Source organism: Chrysemys picta, chromosome 1 (assembly GCF_011386835.1).
Source record: "Chrysemys picta bellii isolate R12L10 chromosome 1, ASM1138683v2, whole genome shotgun sequence".
Classification (NCBI taxonomy): domain Eukaryota; kingdom Metazoa; phylum Chordata; order Testudines; family Emydidae; genus Chrysemys; species Chrysemys picta.
In genome coordinates this window covers 12,958,797-12,974,645 of record NC_088791.1, presented here as the reverse complement: position 1 = coordinate 12,974,645, position 15,849 = coordinate 12,958,797, and the positions used below count along the sequence as shown (strand labels likewise).

The 15,849-nt window shown below is 49.2% G+C and overlaps 1 protein-coding gene across 1 annotated transcript in view; it reads left to right on the top strand.

The window, feature by feature from the left end:
- The first annotated feature begins 2,025 nt into the window (after positions 1–2,025).
- The window catches only part of ITIH5 (inter-alpha-trypsin inhibitor heavy chain 5), a 75,836-nt gene continuing 62,012 nt past the window's right edge, over positions 2,026–15,849 (top strand). The window contains exons 1-3 of the mRNA XM_005291924.4: positions 2,026–2,641; positions 7,789–7,833; positions 12,948–13,111. Of these exons, the coding sequence (XP_005291981.2) occupies positions 2,369–2,641; positions 7,789–7,833; positions 12,948–13,111 (482 nt within the window). The 5' untranslated portion in view covers positions 2,026–2,368. The remainder of the gene's footprint in view (positions 2,642–7,788; positions 7,834–12,947; positions 13,112–15,849) is intronic.

Genomic DNA, 15,849 nt, shown 5'->3' with positions numbered 1-15,849 from the left:
TATGGAGTTATTCCTCATTTACACTGATGTAAGCGAGTAGAGCATCAGGCCGCTCAGGCACAATTTATGCCTTCTCTTTTGGCCTTGCCGGTATGGGAGCTACCCCAGTGTAGACTCAGCTAGGGCTGAGTTTAACCCTGAACTGCAAGAGCCTGGTGCAGGGATGGAGGGAGATGGACGGCACCTCCCCAGTCTTAGAGTACGTCTACACTACCCGCCGGATCGGCAGGTAGCGATCTATCTATCGGGGATCGATTTATCGCGTGTAGTGTAGACACGACAAATCGATCTCTGATCGCTCTCCCGTCGACTGCTGAACTCCAGCTCAGCGAGAGGCGGAGGCAAAGTCGACAGGGCAGCGGCGGCCGTCGATCCTGCGCCGCGAGGACGCGAAGTAAGTGATTCTAAGTTGATCTAAGATACGTCACCTTCTGCTGAAGTTGCTGAAGTTGTGTATCTTAGATCAATCCCCCCACCCCAGTGTAGACCAGGCCTAAGATGCACAATGCACCCATCACTCCTGCCACTGGCAGGGGTCATAAGGGAGGTCTAGTTGCTGGACTGACTCAGAAGCTGCCGGTTTAATTTCCAGCTCTACCACAGACTCCCTGTAGCTTAATCTACCCCGTGCCTCAGTTTCCCATCTGTGACATGAGGATAATACATTCCTATTTCACAGGGACGTTGTGAGGATACAACCTGTAATGGCTGTGAGATGCTCAGTGACAAGGGCCATGTATGTACACAGATAAAAAGGTCGGCACAAAACCAGACTTCTTGTAGGTTTTTCCTGAAGATGCACTAACTAGTCACAGGCTGCCATACAAATGTCTGTGCCTCCTGCTCAGGCCCGCTCTGTACCCGGGAGAGTTTTCTTAGGTCACTAGAGTGGTTGTGATCTGATTTTCGGGAGGTGTTGAGAGATGGCAGTTCCCACAGACGTCCACGGCAGTTCTCCTGGATGCACAGAAAATCCTATACACCTCTACCCCGATCTAACGTGACCCGATATAACACGAATTCGGATATAACCCGGTAAAGCAACGCTCCGGGGGGGGCGGGGTTGCGCACTCTGGCGGATCAAAGCAAGTTTGATATAACGCAGTTTCACCTATACCGCGGTAAGATTTTTTGGCTCCGGAGGACAGCGTTATATCGGGGTAGAGGTGTATATAGCGCCCGTCACTCAATCTCTCTCATCTTGTGGACGCAACGGGGCGCTGTTACACTGCAGTTATGTGCTGCCTGAAACCACTCGAGGGCAGTCCCTTAGGAGGAAGGATGGTCTTGTCATTAAAGCCCTGGAGTGGGTTTAATTCCCCCCGCTGCCATGAGCTTCCTGTGTGACCTTGGGCAAGCCACTTAATCTCTCTGCCTCAGTTCCCCATCTATAAAATGGGGACAGTGATGCTTCCTTTCTCCCACTGCTTGTCTATTTCGGTTGTCAGATCTTTGGGGCATGAGCTGTCTCTTACTATGTGTATATACGTGTCCAGCGCTCGGTGCAGCAGGGGCCCAGATCACATCTGGGATCTGTAAGTGCTACTGGAATATAAATAAATCTTCCTCTAAGGTGATAACTCCTGGGATAAATAAACTCTAGGGCTGAAGGTTTTAAAATCTGATTGAAGGGAGTAATGCCCCGTCCTAGCCAGCTGGCACCATTGAGTGTGCGGGGAATGTTTCAGACAGCTGAGAGGTGTGTCCACTCTCAGCACTCGGGCTCTGCTGAGGCTGAGATCAGCTGGGGTTTTAAAGCGACATGATAAGGTTTGGGACAGGATGGGACGGGGAGGGGCTCTTTGCCACTGGCCCAGGAGAAGATCCTGCAGGTTGGAAGATTGGAAGTGCAGCAGGGCTCTTGTCACTGGGGAGGATTCAGAATAGCTGGCAGGGGACAGCAGGGCTCTTGTCATTGCCCAGGGCTGGGGGAGAGGAGCCTCGAACTGCTCAGTGCAGATGCTGACAGGGAAGGAGGCGGTTTCAGGGGCTTGGTGTGGGTTCTGAGGCAGGCAGACCGGTGCAGATTCTGGCCAGCGCCCAGTGGCAGGTGTCCAGCAGCCCTGGGAAGTGATGGGAGAACAGTGGCTCCTAAGTACCTATCATGTGCCCTGGGCCGGGGACTGGAGTAGTTGGAGTAGGGTGAGGTGCAGCACTTCTGACTGCTCAGGGCATCTCCTGGGTGGCGGTGTTGGAGCAGAGCCTGGAGCTACCAGGGCATGACCTGGGCTGGGGGTTGGGGAACTCACCAGTGCATGGCCTATGGAGTCAGACCCGGGGCTTCAGGAGCTTCCTTTACTCTTTGGTAAAGCGATAGCAAGGAATTCCCAGCCCTGGCTGCGAGCCTGGAAAAGGGGCTGGTCCAGAGATGAGGAGGAGGAGGGGAAGCGGGGGAGAGAGACTCCTGTCAGCTTCTCCTGCAGACTCTCCATCCCAGCCTGCTGCAAGGAGCAGCCCCAACACTGAGAGGGCTTTTCTTCCACCTGGGGGCAGGGGGCATCCCCTGGCCGCCCCTTTAACCATGATTTTTCTGCTGTGGTTCTGCTGGGGATTCTCTCTCACCTCTGGGCAGCAGGACTCGGAGCTCCTCGCTAGGTATCTGGAAGAGAGGTTGATGGTGGATTCTAACTTCCCCTACCATGTAAGTTTCAAAGCAATGATTATTTTGTAACATCCAGTGTCCTGCATCTGGGTTATACCAAATGAGTTGCCTGGAGGTTTAATTTAAAGTAATCCACCTGGGAGTCCTTTGAATCTATGTCTACCCAGGGCAATCAGGTGAGAGCAGCTCCCAGCACTTTTGCCAGAAGACCCAGGTGACGAGGCAGATGCTGACTGTATTTATAAGAAAGATCTTCTTAATTTCTCTCCCATTTGTTATAACAAACAAAGAAAGGTATGTGATTTCTGTGTTGAAATTCTGTTTCCTTCCCTGGGTGTTTTCCAACCTTCCTGAACTACTATCTCTAATTTGTCTTGTCTGTTTTGTTATTGATCTAAACATGGATTATAAGAACTGTGGGGCTGGGACCTGGTTCTCTTGTTCACACTCATGAGCATCATGTAGTTCCACAGGCAAATAATAGTGCAGTTAACTCTGCTTTGTTCACTAATGTTCCCATCCCCAAATTAACTGTTGTTTTTATTAGTGCCACATGTGTACATGGCACTGTGTAAAACAGTGAGAAACGGAGAGTAAGACACCAATAGCAACAAATATTTATGCAGTTTCCCCTTCCTTGTACGTTACAGGTGATGTGGTTAGTTCACACAAAACTACAGGGTGTGTGTTTGTGTCTTTGCTCCCAATTGCCTTAAATCCCCAATGCAAGTCGCCTTTACCACTTCTCATTACCTCAAACGCTTGTCTCCTAAAGCCGTGGGCCTATTCCTTGAGAGACTGGAGCATGTCACACACATCGATTGGACCTATCACACCTCACTGTCAGATCTCCCAGATAGAGAGCACTGGCGAAGGTTAGTTACTGGCTTGGAGAATTTACCAGTGAAGTAGGTGCAGTGGGAAGTGGCGATTAGTGATTCAGTCACTGACACTGAGCCCGTAATGAACATGGTGGTAGGGGGCACTGTGCTGCGGGTGTACCATCTGCCCCTGGATGAGGGAGATAAAGCTGAGGTTCTGGCCGGCTGTGCTAATTAAAGATCCGACCGCACAGTTTGCAAGAATAAGGGAGTTAACCCCAGTGTCCTGGCCAAATTCCAAGTTGAGTAATTCTGACAGTTTAAAAGTTGGATGCAGCCCTTTTTTCCTGGAAACTCTTGTGCAGCGTTGCGGCTTGCTGCAGAGTAGTTGTTTTTCTGACCCATGCTAGACGAAGGGATCCCCATGCACCATTAATATTTCAGCTGGTAAAGTGCTTTATGATCCTTTGTGATGAAAGAGGCGGAGAGGATATGAGCCAGCGAAGATTATGCTGCTGGGTTATGGGGTGGCCTATAGTTACTTTTCTTTTTGTGGGGGAATTTTTTTCATGACTTGTGAGGGACAGTTGCAGATGGGAGGAAGGATGGTCCAGGGTTAGGGTCCCTGGCTTTAATCCCTTGTTCCCCTACAGACTTCCCATGTGGCCCTGGGCAAGTCACTTAGCCTCTGTAAAATGGGACAATAGCACTTCCCTATCTCACAGGGGCATAGTGAGGATCAATACATTAAAGGCTGTGAGGAACTACAGTAATGGGGGCCAGAAAAGTACCATGGACGCATAGAGAAACTTACCTCTGAAAAGTCCCATTAGCAACTGCGATTTGTTTGTGAAATGCCCCAAAGGAGAGATGAGAAGTCAGGCAAAAGTCTCAGAGTGGTGGGTCAGGCTGAATATTGCATCATGTTTCTATTTAGTGAATGATGATGCAAACCACTGAAAACACGGAGTAGGGGAAAGGTGCATTCCCTGCTAGGGAGTTACTCAATTTTGGAGCCAGTTTAAGGGGTGGGGGTAGATGTTCCCCTGGGTCCACTCTCCTTCCTTTTGCCCTCCTGCAGCCCCCCAGAAATTAATCCCTAAAGCCCTAATCTGGCAAAATCCTAAACACGTGCTGAACTGTGCACTCATGAGTGGCCCATGGGGGTGGCTCTCCTGGGGATAGTTAAGCACGTGCATGGATCTTGGCAGGTTCACGGCCTTCCTAAGTAATGTGGATTTTATCCACAGATGCAGCTTGGAAGATGAATTTAAAAAATTCCTGTGTCTCTGAAGTGAAGCAAATAGGGACATAGTCTGGGTGGGTAAAGTTAATCATTTCCCAGCTTCAGGGCTATTTCTGGGGAGCAATAGACTTTTGCGACCATTTGGAATGATGTCACTTAAGAAAAGGGTAATCAAATCTCATGTTTCAGGGAGTAAACTAATTACTGCAGGAGGGTCGGGGGCTGGAAGATATCCCAGCCCTCATTTCTAGCACAACATTCTCTGTGACCCTCCTTCTGTGAAGTGACCACTGCTTAAAGGCGGAATACTGGAGCAGCTGGTCTGATCCGGTAGGACAAATCTGACATTTTCGATGTCCCTGGATTGATTTTGGTCACGAGAAAGGTTTTTGTCTGGTTCAAAAGTACCTCTTGTTCCCCAGCACATGAAGAGGAAGTGAAAGAAATAGCGGGCGTGACCACGACATAAACACAGGATGCTCTAAGAAAGAAGGAAGGGACTCTATAGCTACTACAGTAGATCAAAGAGTCAGGCTGGCTTCTAACTGTTCAGTTGCTTTCCTGGTTATGCTTTCTCTGTGCTATTCTGGGTAGCTCTGATTTACTTTCACAGCAGGTTACTAGGGAGGAAGTCACCCAAGCACTGCATGACTTAGATTCTTCTGACTTGAGGCGGGACATATTGGCTGCATAGGTGGTGTGTAATGGAGGCTGGAGGAGGCTAAGCCTCCCCAAATGTTGTGCCACTGTGGCGGGGGCTGGGGGAGGCGGTGGAGGATTACTGTACGGGCCCACGGGGCCTGTGCCCAGAGGCCCCGGCCAATTTGGGGCCCTCAGAAAAATCTCTCCCCTGCCACGGCCCCAGAAAGGAGCGAGCGGGGGTGGGGCCTTGAAGGGAAGAGGCGGAGTGGGGGCAGAACAGGGGCGGGGCCATGGGTGGAGGCGGGCCATGGGGGCGGGGCCGCAGGGGAAGGGGCAGAATGGGTGGGGTGGTGGCCATGGGGTGGCACCATGATCCCACCGGGGCTGAGAGCTGGACCCTGGCTGGGGCTGAAGTCTTAGCCCCCATCCGAGGGCCCGACTGGGCTCTCAGCCCCCCCTCCCTGCCCCAGCCAGGGCCATGAGGAAGAGGGGCTGAGCACTCAGCCCCCCACCCTCCACCCTGCGGGGTCCTGAGAGCAGAGAGTAGGGTGTGGCCTTGGCCGGACGAGGTGGGGCAGAGGGCGAGCCTCCCCAAGAGGAAGCTGCACTCGCTGCCCATGATTGGCTGTGTGTTATTAGCCTGCTGCCCTGGTCAGAATTTCACCCCAAAACAACATCTCGCCACTTCCATGAAATCATGGGAGTTTTGGCTGAGACTGAATTCCTCTCTTTAGCTACAGGATAGGTTCAGCCTGTCTAGCAGCAATGTGTGCTTCTCCTGCTGATGTCACTCAACCCTGACCTGAAGGGGCTATCTCCTGATAGATCTCTTAGTGATCGTTTCATCTCCCCAGCCCATTCAATGCTTGGCCCTTCTACTAAGATTGCCAGCAAGGCTATCAGTTAGTATCTATTGCATCAGTGGTGGTTTTTCTGGTATGGGCCAACTGTTCACTAGGTGCTGGAATAATACCACCAGACTCATTCCATGTGTGCAACTCAAAGGCTATTAGATGATAGCAGCTTTGGGTCACTACTAGGATGTGTTGGATTTGAACCAGCTCTTCAGAGATAGAAGATTTTATCTGACTACCGATAGGAACATAAGGATTGCTCTGCTGTATGAGAACAATGGTCCATCTAGTCCAATATCCCGTTTTTTAAAGTGATTAGTACCAGATACCTCAGAGGTAAGGGCTAGAAATCCTGCAATAGGAAGTTATGGGATAACCTGCATAAATGGAAAGTTTCTTCCTGACCCGCATCTGATAGAGGTTGTCTTATGCCCTGAAGCATGGGGGTTTATATCCCTTCCAAAACTTTCTTCTTGACTTAAGTCTCCTGAGTGCCCCACTTTCCCTATATTACCATTTAGCAAGATGTTGATCAAAGCAGTGGATGAGAAAAGAGTAAAAGTTCTAACACTGGAGACTGTTTCACTTTTCCCCAGTGCTCTTTTTAGCTTTCCAACACGATGTAAACAGACATAAATTTTTTCTCTTTGGCAAGAAAATCTGTTATGTTAGTGTCAAATAATAAGGGTAAAAAGTGTCATTGCACGCCTTTTCTGTCTGGAGTTTCACCAGCATTTTGATAAACAGAGTGATTTCTTTGCATTAAGGCTATCCTGGTACTAAGTGATTTTGGGACCTGCTTTGAAGAAATCAAGACACAACATCTTCACTGCTATCCTTAAATCAATGGAAAGGGACTGCCATTTTGCTAGTGAAGGATGGATTTTTATGGATTTTTTCTCCCCTGTAGATTCTAATTTGGGACTTACGCAGCATACAGCCAAGACAGCGAAGCAGTTGCAGCTGGTGGAGACTGATACAATGGACGCGATTGTGCTGGAGCAGTGGCTGGCTGGCACTTTGTTTCACAATCAGCCTGATGGCTGGTTTTAAAAAGCCTCGCTCCATCGCTTACTAGGCAATGATAGCTTCCCAGTGACTGGTGTTAATGTTGATAAAACTTAGCCATATTGCGGATTTTCAGGGGATGTAAATCAACATAGCTCCATTCAAACTGATGGTGCTATGCCAGCTGAGAACCTGACACTCTATGTGGCTGTAGGCTAGTCAAATAACTGCTCCATGTCTCAGTTTCCCCAGCTGTGATCTGGGTACAATTATAAGCACATAATTACCCATGGTCTTTGCGTGTCAGTACACAGTCCCTCCACCCCCGCACTCCCTGTGTGTAACATGCTGCTTTGAAAAGCACTCGGTGACACCTTGCCTGGGAAAACCAAATTCCATTCCACAGCTTTGATCTGTGGGTCTGTTCCAACTTTTTTTTTTTATAAGTTTAATCTTAACAAAAGGGTTGCTTAGCCCTGGCTGTGTGAAAACAATTGCACTAACCAATGTCTGGATCGACTCCACTGCATTCTTTTTAAACAACCGACAAATCTTCCTTTCATGAACTTGAAAGGAGCAAGGCACGAGTTACAATATTTACTTAACCCTTTGCAGGTGGCGCGCAGAGTCCCAAGACAAGGCCGATTTCTGCAGAGGCTGGTATGTATCCTGCTGCCTATTTATTTCATTGCATAAAAGCAAGCACTCAGCGTGTACGTATTTGGATGCAAGCACGTGGGCGTGAATAAACGTAGTGGTGGCCTATCCCAGGCTGAGAGCTCTAGAGGGTGCATTCCTGTCATTTATCCACACCGCAGGTATCGCATGAGTAGTGGCAACTGAAGCATGTCCCAACACTGCCCCATTAATCTTCTGCAACCCGTATCTGTAGAAATAAGGATGAACATTGCTTAGTCTGAGTCCAGCTGGGATCCAGCTTCTCTACTGTGACATCCAGCGAGGTGGTCAATCATTGGTAAATGTGGTGGTGATGTGGCCACTTATCCACTGAACCCGGGAGTAACACGTCTCACATACTGTAGGCCACTGACTAGCCATCAGAGGGTAATAGCTGTCAATCTCTATGATCCTCAGTCAGATTTGAGCCAGCAGCATAGAGGTGAATGGGTCTGTATCCCTGGAATGACCTGTTAGAGGGCTTTTTCCTTCACCCGCTCACTTCCCTGGTCCTGCTCACATGAACAGAGAGCAACAATACCCGAAGTCCGAAGGTGCAAACAATTCAATGTTTATTGGAGTGAACTTCCAGCAAGCAATGATTCAAGTTTCCTTCCTCAGTGTCCCCCTTCCCAGCTGACGCCACAGAGCCTTGCCTGTGTCCCTGTTCCCCCTCCTTAGCGAGACATGATTCCAATTCCCCCACCCGCATTCCCAGTTCCCATTTCGCCCTTACTTCCTGATTTACTGCAGACTATATAGTAAAACTTGAGTTCGGCTTAGCTATACCTTAACCAATCATTTTACTGAAATCTAACTAACCAATCCTAACACATTGTAACATAATTATTTAACCAATTAAATCCCACCACCTTAATTGATTTACACCCAACAAAATTAAAAATGCAGCAGAGAGAAACAATCACAGAACCAGACAGAGATTATACAGACAAACAATAGGGAAGTGGAAACTACAGTGATAGAACAATACAGAAATGAGGATTTCACACCCCAGCTATTGATAAGTGAGTTCTTGCCAGGCAGGATGCTATCAAACTTAAGTTTTCTTTAAATCTTTTAGGCTCTTCCCTTTCTCTGGAGGTGATCGATCGGGTCACCTTTCTAACAGCCCCAGATTGCCTTATTTCAGTGTGACTAGTTTGGAATGTGAGGATGTGACCGTTCGCTTCCCAGCTTACGGCCGCCTCTCCTGCTTAGCCAAAGGCCTTACTTAGCCTAAGAACAGGGCCTCAGACTGTCCCAGTAAGAGAAGGCCGTTACACCGGCAGACAGTGATTTTGATTCTTTCTTTTATACCTCTATAACTAGCTAAGTGATAAGAATACACCTACATTCTTAAAGTATAGGCCTTTGCAGAAAGGCCTGAATATCTATATCCTAACATGACCCAATCTTGGTTTTTACTTTTAATAAGAATTAGACACCAGGTCAAGTTGTTTTGATCAAAGCAACCCCCGCCAGTGAAAACGCAGGCGTATATTTACTGCTCTTTTCATACTTCCCAGCACGCGGGGTAAGCAGGAATAAAATCCTCTGCTTGGCAAGAAAAATCTATTCTCTCGCTACAGTGAAATGCCTTGAAAAAACAGCGCCTTACCCTGCGAAATAGCAGCGCTCTCATCCGCTACCTCTAAGTGCCCCCGCGTTTGTTTTGAAAAAGGAATGGTTTTCTTAATGTCTCTTCTCGTCTTCCTAAGGGGCTTTAATAACAAGGAGTGGAGAAAACAAAACAGGGAGTGCGCACGGACACAGCTGTAGGTCAGAACTTCATGCAGTAAGAAGTTGTGCAAGAACTCTAGGGAATGCATAAGATTTTCAGACAGGAACTTGGGCTAAATGCCAGCCCAGAGCCTAGCCACCTGTTTTGAAACTACCTCAGCACCTCTCCACTACTATTCGCATAAAGAGTAACAAGAGTCAGCAGTTTCTCCTCTCCACCTGGAGGGAGAGAGCTGGGTGTGTGTGTCTGTCTCTCTGTCTGTCTGTTCAGCAGGATAGGGGTTGCCAATTTTGGTTGCACGTATTCCTGGATGGTTCATGCCTTGGCATAATCTTTAATTCCTGGAGATGCCAGGACAATCCTGGAGGGTTGGCATCTCTATAGCAGGGACCTCTACCATCAGAAGGGGGAAAACCTTGAATGAAGGTTTCCCTTTGCGGTCGACCTGAGTCCTGCGGCTGTTCCAAGTTATAAGTGGTAGCCCCCCTGCCCTCAATAGAATTCTAAGGCATTTGGGGCTTCAAATGAATCCAGGTGAAACTCAGTGGTTTTGACTCGGTTTTGCTGCTGCGTTTGGGGACGGTTTTGAAGCTGACCTTCAAAGTGAAAGTCAGGACGGTGGTGTGAACTCAGGAGGTTCGAAACTAGAGAAGATGCTGCACCTTGTGTGGCTCTAAATTATAACAGTTCCCCCCTCTCTTCTTTACTTCCGCTTCTGATTGGCCATCCAATTCCTTATTGGAGTCACTTGCAATCCCAATAATAGCCAGTTAAATATACAGAATGTCATGGGCAGCGCGTGACTCCTGCATTTGGGGAGGCTGGGCCTAAGTGTTGTGGCCCCACTCCCTGCTCTGCCCTGAGGCCCGCCCCCTGCACTGCCCCCATTTGGCCTCCTCTCCCGCAGGCCCCACCTAGCTCCAGCCCCACTCTTCCCCTGACCTAGCTCCCGCTCGGCCCCCTCCCTCGAGGGGCCTCCCGCTTGCTGCTCATGCCTCTCTGCTCCCTCCCCCGAGGAGCCCCCCTGCCGGCTACCAGTGCCTCTCTGTCCCCTCCCTCTAGGGGCCCCCTGCTGCTCACGTCTCTCTACCTCTCAGGGGGCGAAGAGGTGTGAGCCGCAGGCGGGAGGGGGGTCACTTGGGAAGCTGTGGACAAGTCTGAGAGCCGGCTGGGGGGGCGTCATGGGGGAGAAGCACGAGAGGTGGGCAGCGGGGGTCCGCAGGGGAAGAAGCAAAGCATGGCAGAGTGTGGGCGGGGTCACAGAGGAAGCACGGGAGCAGGGCCTCGGGGCGCGGTGTGTGTGGGGTTACGGCCTGGACGCCATTTTGGCGGTGGTATTCCAGGGGAGACTAAGCCTCCCTGGCTTATTATACCCGCTGCCCATGCAGAACATTGAATGAAAGGACCCACAGAGAAATAGTTAAACTTAGAAATGGGCCTGAACCAAACCTCCAGATCAGAATTCCCCTCGCCTGGCACTTTAGGGGAATGAGATTCTAAGGCCCTGTCTACATTAGGGAAATTCACATTGCTGTAACTACTTCCGTGCATTTACACCAGTGCAACCCTTAATGCAGATGCCCTGAGCCCCTGCTAAGCAAGGGGTTACACGGATGCAGCATAAGGCAGAACTTTGCCAGACCTGGATTTTTGCAGATGCCCCCTTCCTTTATAATGATCACGTCTGGAGTGTTCCAAAGTCAGCCCAAAATGGAGTGCCTGCTTCTGATGCCTGCACTTCCCCCCTTCTCATATGGACGAATCTTTTACTCTGAGAAGAGGCCTTTTCATTCTGTGATAATGGTCTCATTATCACAGAAAGGGATTGCTCATTGGAAGAATGGCAAAAATGGGACCTACATTTGCTAGTCCACTCAGGTGCATCTGTGAGTTTATTTGTGTAATAGCGTTATCTCTTTGGCAGTCTTCCAACGTTGGAGGATCAGCCGTTTACTGATCAAGCCAACATGCCACAGAAATTTTTCTTGTTGGTTACTTAGAGCAGTTACATTAGGCTTAAGTCTTCCAAATACAAAACTTCTTGGATTTATGGGGATACTGCTGTCCAAATGCATATGAGCCCAGAGAAGCACTTCGTCCCAGGACTTGCGCATAAAAGTACATTCCCAAGATGCATAATTTGGCAATCAGCTCTTAACTGTTCCAATCCCTACGTCATCCAAGCTGGATGGGGTCCAGAGTGTTCTAAAAAGGAGATTTTGCTAGATGAGACTCAGCCGTGCGCATGTTTTCTATTAAGACTATTCCAGCTATCATTTGAGAGCTATAGAACAGATCCTCGGCTGGCGTAAATTGGCCTATCTCCACTGAGTTTAGTTTAGCTCTGCTGGTTCACTCCCGCTGAGGATCTGGCCCTATACATTTTCAGACTTGGTTGCATGCATCCTTACTTGGCTCCAGTGAGAATTTGGCAGCATAGTGTAATGGCTACTGAGGAGGCCTGACATAAAATTTCCAGAAGCTAACAAGGAGATTTGTCTAGGACCGCGGTTGTCAAATCTTTCCCAGACCATGACCCCATGTCATGGCTGGACAAAGTTTTGGGAGTCTCCTCCTCTCTGGCCCTAAAGAAAGAGAAGGTGGTTATAACCCTCTGAAACCCATTCATGACCCCCACATTGAGAACCCATGATCTAGGATGTGCCCAGATTTCACAAGTACTTTTCATAGCATATGTCTCGGCTCGCTCTGTGTAGAGACCTCGCACTGGCACTGGGCAGAATGAATGTGGGCTGTGCCCTTGACAGTGCATAGGGAGGTACCGTGCCCTTTGTGTAACCCAGGGGTCGGCAACCTCTGGCACGCGGCTCGCCAGGGTAAGCACCCTGGCGGGCTGGGCCAGTTTGTTTACCTGCCGCGTCGGCAGGTTTGGCCGATCATGGCTCCCACTGGCCACGGTTCACCGTCCCAGGCCAATGGGGGCTGCGGGAAGTGGCGCGGACCGAGGGATGTGCTGGCTGCGGCTTCCTGCCACCCCCATTGGCCTGGGATGGCGAACTGCGGCAAGTGGGAGCCGCGATCGGCCGAACTTGCCGATGCGGTAGGTAAACAAACTGGTCCAGCCCGCCTGGGTGCTTACCCTGACGAGCCGCATGCCAGAGGTTGCCGAACCCTGGTGTAACCTTTCCCCACTGATCCAAAGCCCTGATGAACCCCCCCCCGCCCGCCTAGGGTTCACAAAGGGGCGCTAACACTCTTCATCTTACAAGCTTTTATGAGGCTGTTTGTTCGCACCTCATATTAAATCCTTGTGTGCCGCAAAGAAATGCCACGGGGGGGGTTGTTTGGCTTTTAACATCGATGGTGCTAATGGGTAACTCTTCAATTCCTACAGGAGACCAGGCCAAGGATGGCTGAGTTCACAGTGAAATCCACAATCATTTCCCGCTACGCCTTCACCACCGTTTCCTGCAACATGGTGAACAGCGGGTCTGAGGCCAAGGAAGGCACCTTTGAGATGCAGATCCCAGCTGCAGCCTTTATCTCCAACTTCACCATGTACGTGGCGCTTTTGCTTCTCCATGAGTTTCCGTCCCTTCTTGTCTCGCTGCGGGATGAGAGGGTGTGTGGTGACTTGTCCCCTTCCTCTGGCCCTGCTGGGCGCAGGCTGGGCCATAAGTCCAACAGCATTGGAGGGATGCCGATACCCCAGAAGATCAGGGCTCCACGAATATATTTGCTTCCCTCATGCTGAAGGCCTGCTGGTAGGTCTGGTTCTGACAAGCATCCCCAAATTAGAACCTCATCTCTGGATCAAGCCAGAGTAAATGGAAATCTCCGGAGAACAGGCTTTCTTGGAGCGTTTAACGGGGTGGTTTGCCCCATGGCTGGAGAGCTTGGGGCTAAACCAGCCCTAGAGACCAGATAAGCCACACCTGTCAGCTGCTCCCAGGATAAAAAAAAAAAAGCGGGAAGTTGCAGTAAAGGAGGGAAGCCCAGGAAAGTGTTCTGAGGTTTGTAGGAACTGCCGGGTGCAAGGAGGCTCTTGCAGTGCCCTGAGTCAGCAGGGAAAAAAGAAAGCTGAAGAAGCAGGAGAACATGGGAGAAAGCTGTCCAGGCAGGGGGGCCTGGGCCAGATCCCTGTCTAAGTAGGGCAGTGGCTGTAAAGGGATGATGACTGTGTAAATTTGAGTTTTGTGTTGTTTTGGGTTGATCAAGACACTGAACTGCTTGGGGCCTAGAGCGCCTGTTTTGTATCAGAGAAGTAACTACATGGGACCCCTTGTGGGGATTGTTTGAATCACCTTTGAAATGTGAGTTCTTAAAGGGCCTTGAAGAGGGGGACCAGACAGAGTGCCACAAAATGACCTTTGCCTAGTGGGGCACTTTGGAGGCTGCCTGTGTTACAGGGAGACTTCCAGGTGGGCTCCATACTGCTTGTCCACAGCGGGGTTACCACCCATGGGGTATTCTAAGGAATATTTCTTCACTGGTATCAAATGTCCTAAGACCCATTACTAGTAAGAAACTGTCATAAACATACAGCTAAGGGTAGCATAAAATCCCTCCTTTACCTGTAAGGGGTTAAGAAGCTCAAATAACCTGGTTGGCACCTGACCAAAAGGACCAATAGGGGAAGAAGATCCTTTCAAATCTGTGGAGAGAGGTTTTTGTTTGTGCTCTATTTGTTGTTCTCTCTGGGACAGAGAGTGACCAGGGCAGGAAAAACCATCTCCTAAAACCCTACCTGGAATAAGCATCTAAGATTACAAATTGTAAGTAATAGCAAGGAAATGCGTTAGATTATCTTTTGTTTTAGCTTGTGAATTTTCCCTGTGCTAAGAGGGAGGTTTATTCCTGTTTTTTGTAACTTTAAAGTTTTGCCTAGAGGGGAATCCTCTGTGTTTTAAATCTTATTACCCTGTAAAATTACCTTCCATTCTGATTTTACAGACGTGCTTCTTCTATTTTTTCTTTATAATAAAGTTCTGTTTTTAAGAACCTGATTGGTTTTTAGTGTCCTAAAAGCCCAAGGGTCTGGTCTGTGTTCACCTTGTTTACCTATTTGGTTGGTAGATTATTCTCAAACCTCCCCAGGAAAGGGGGTGAAGGGGTTTGAGGGGATATTTTGGGGAAACAGGAATTCCAAGTGGTCCTTTTCCTGAATCTTTGTCTCAATCACTTGGTGGTGGCAGCAATACTATCCAAGGACAAGGAATTTGTGCCTTGGGGAAGTTTTTAACCTAAGCTGGTGGAATATAAGCTTAGGGGGTCTTTCATGAGGGTCCCCGCATCTGTACCCCAGAGTTCAGAGTGGGTGGGAACCCTGACAGAAGTGTTTCATTAGATCTGTAATTTGAAGCCTTTAAATCATGATTTGAGGACTTCAGTAGCTTAGCCAGAGGTAGGGGTCTATTACAGGAGTGGGTGGGTGAGATTCTGTGGCCTGCAATGTGCAGGAGGTCAAACCAGATGATCATGATGATCCCTTCTGACCTTAGTCATATCAGATTGGTGGGCAGTGATCGATCCAGCAGGGGTTGATTTATCGCATCTAGTATAGACGCAATAAATCAACTAGTATAGATAAGATAAATCAACCGCTGAGCACTCTTCCGTCGACTCCGGTACTCCACCAGAACGAGGAGCGCAAGTGGAGTTGATGGGAGAGTGTCAGCTGTTGACTTACCGCAGTGAAGACACCACGGTAAGCAGATCTAAGTACGTTGACTTCAGCTACGCTATTCACGTAGCTGAAGTTGCGTATCTTAGATCGACCCTGTGCGGTAGTGTAGACAAGCCCTATGAGATGGAAGTCTGTTTGCAAGCAATAGCAAAACAGAGATTGATATACACTGGTACAAAGGTAGGATTTGTTGCCATGAATAAAATGCTGGAGGTAGGTGTCCCTTGTAAATAGCTTTGTCCCCTGCTTTCCCTACTGTTCTCCTTTATTCACTTGGAATGACATGCTGAGCTGCAGAAAAGGGATGGTAACTGACGTTTGGGGACTACCCAGACGAGTAAGGGGTTCTATCACCGCCTCCTTTGTAACTTGGGGTGCCATTGTGCTATGCTGCTACAGCCTACAAGCATAAAGGCCTCGACCCTGGTTTCCACCACCCTAGTTACTCCTTGCAGGGTGATTTCAGCTACCCCTTCTGGTCTCGAGTCCCCCCCAAATCCATCTCCCTGAGGGCTTAACTACCTGACACTCGGACTTTTCCTCTCTGGTTCGTCACCCCCAAATGAGTGAAATCTGCCCCTAATTATCACTACACTGTGGCACACATACT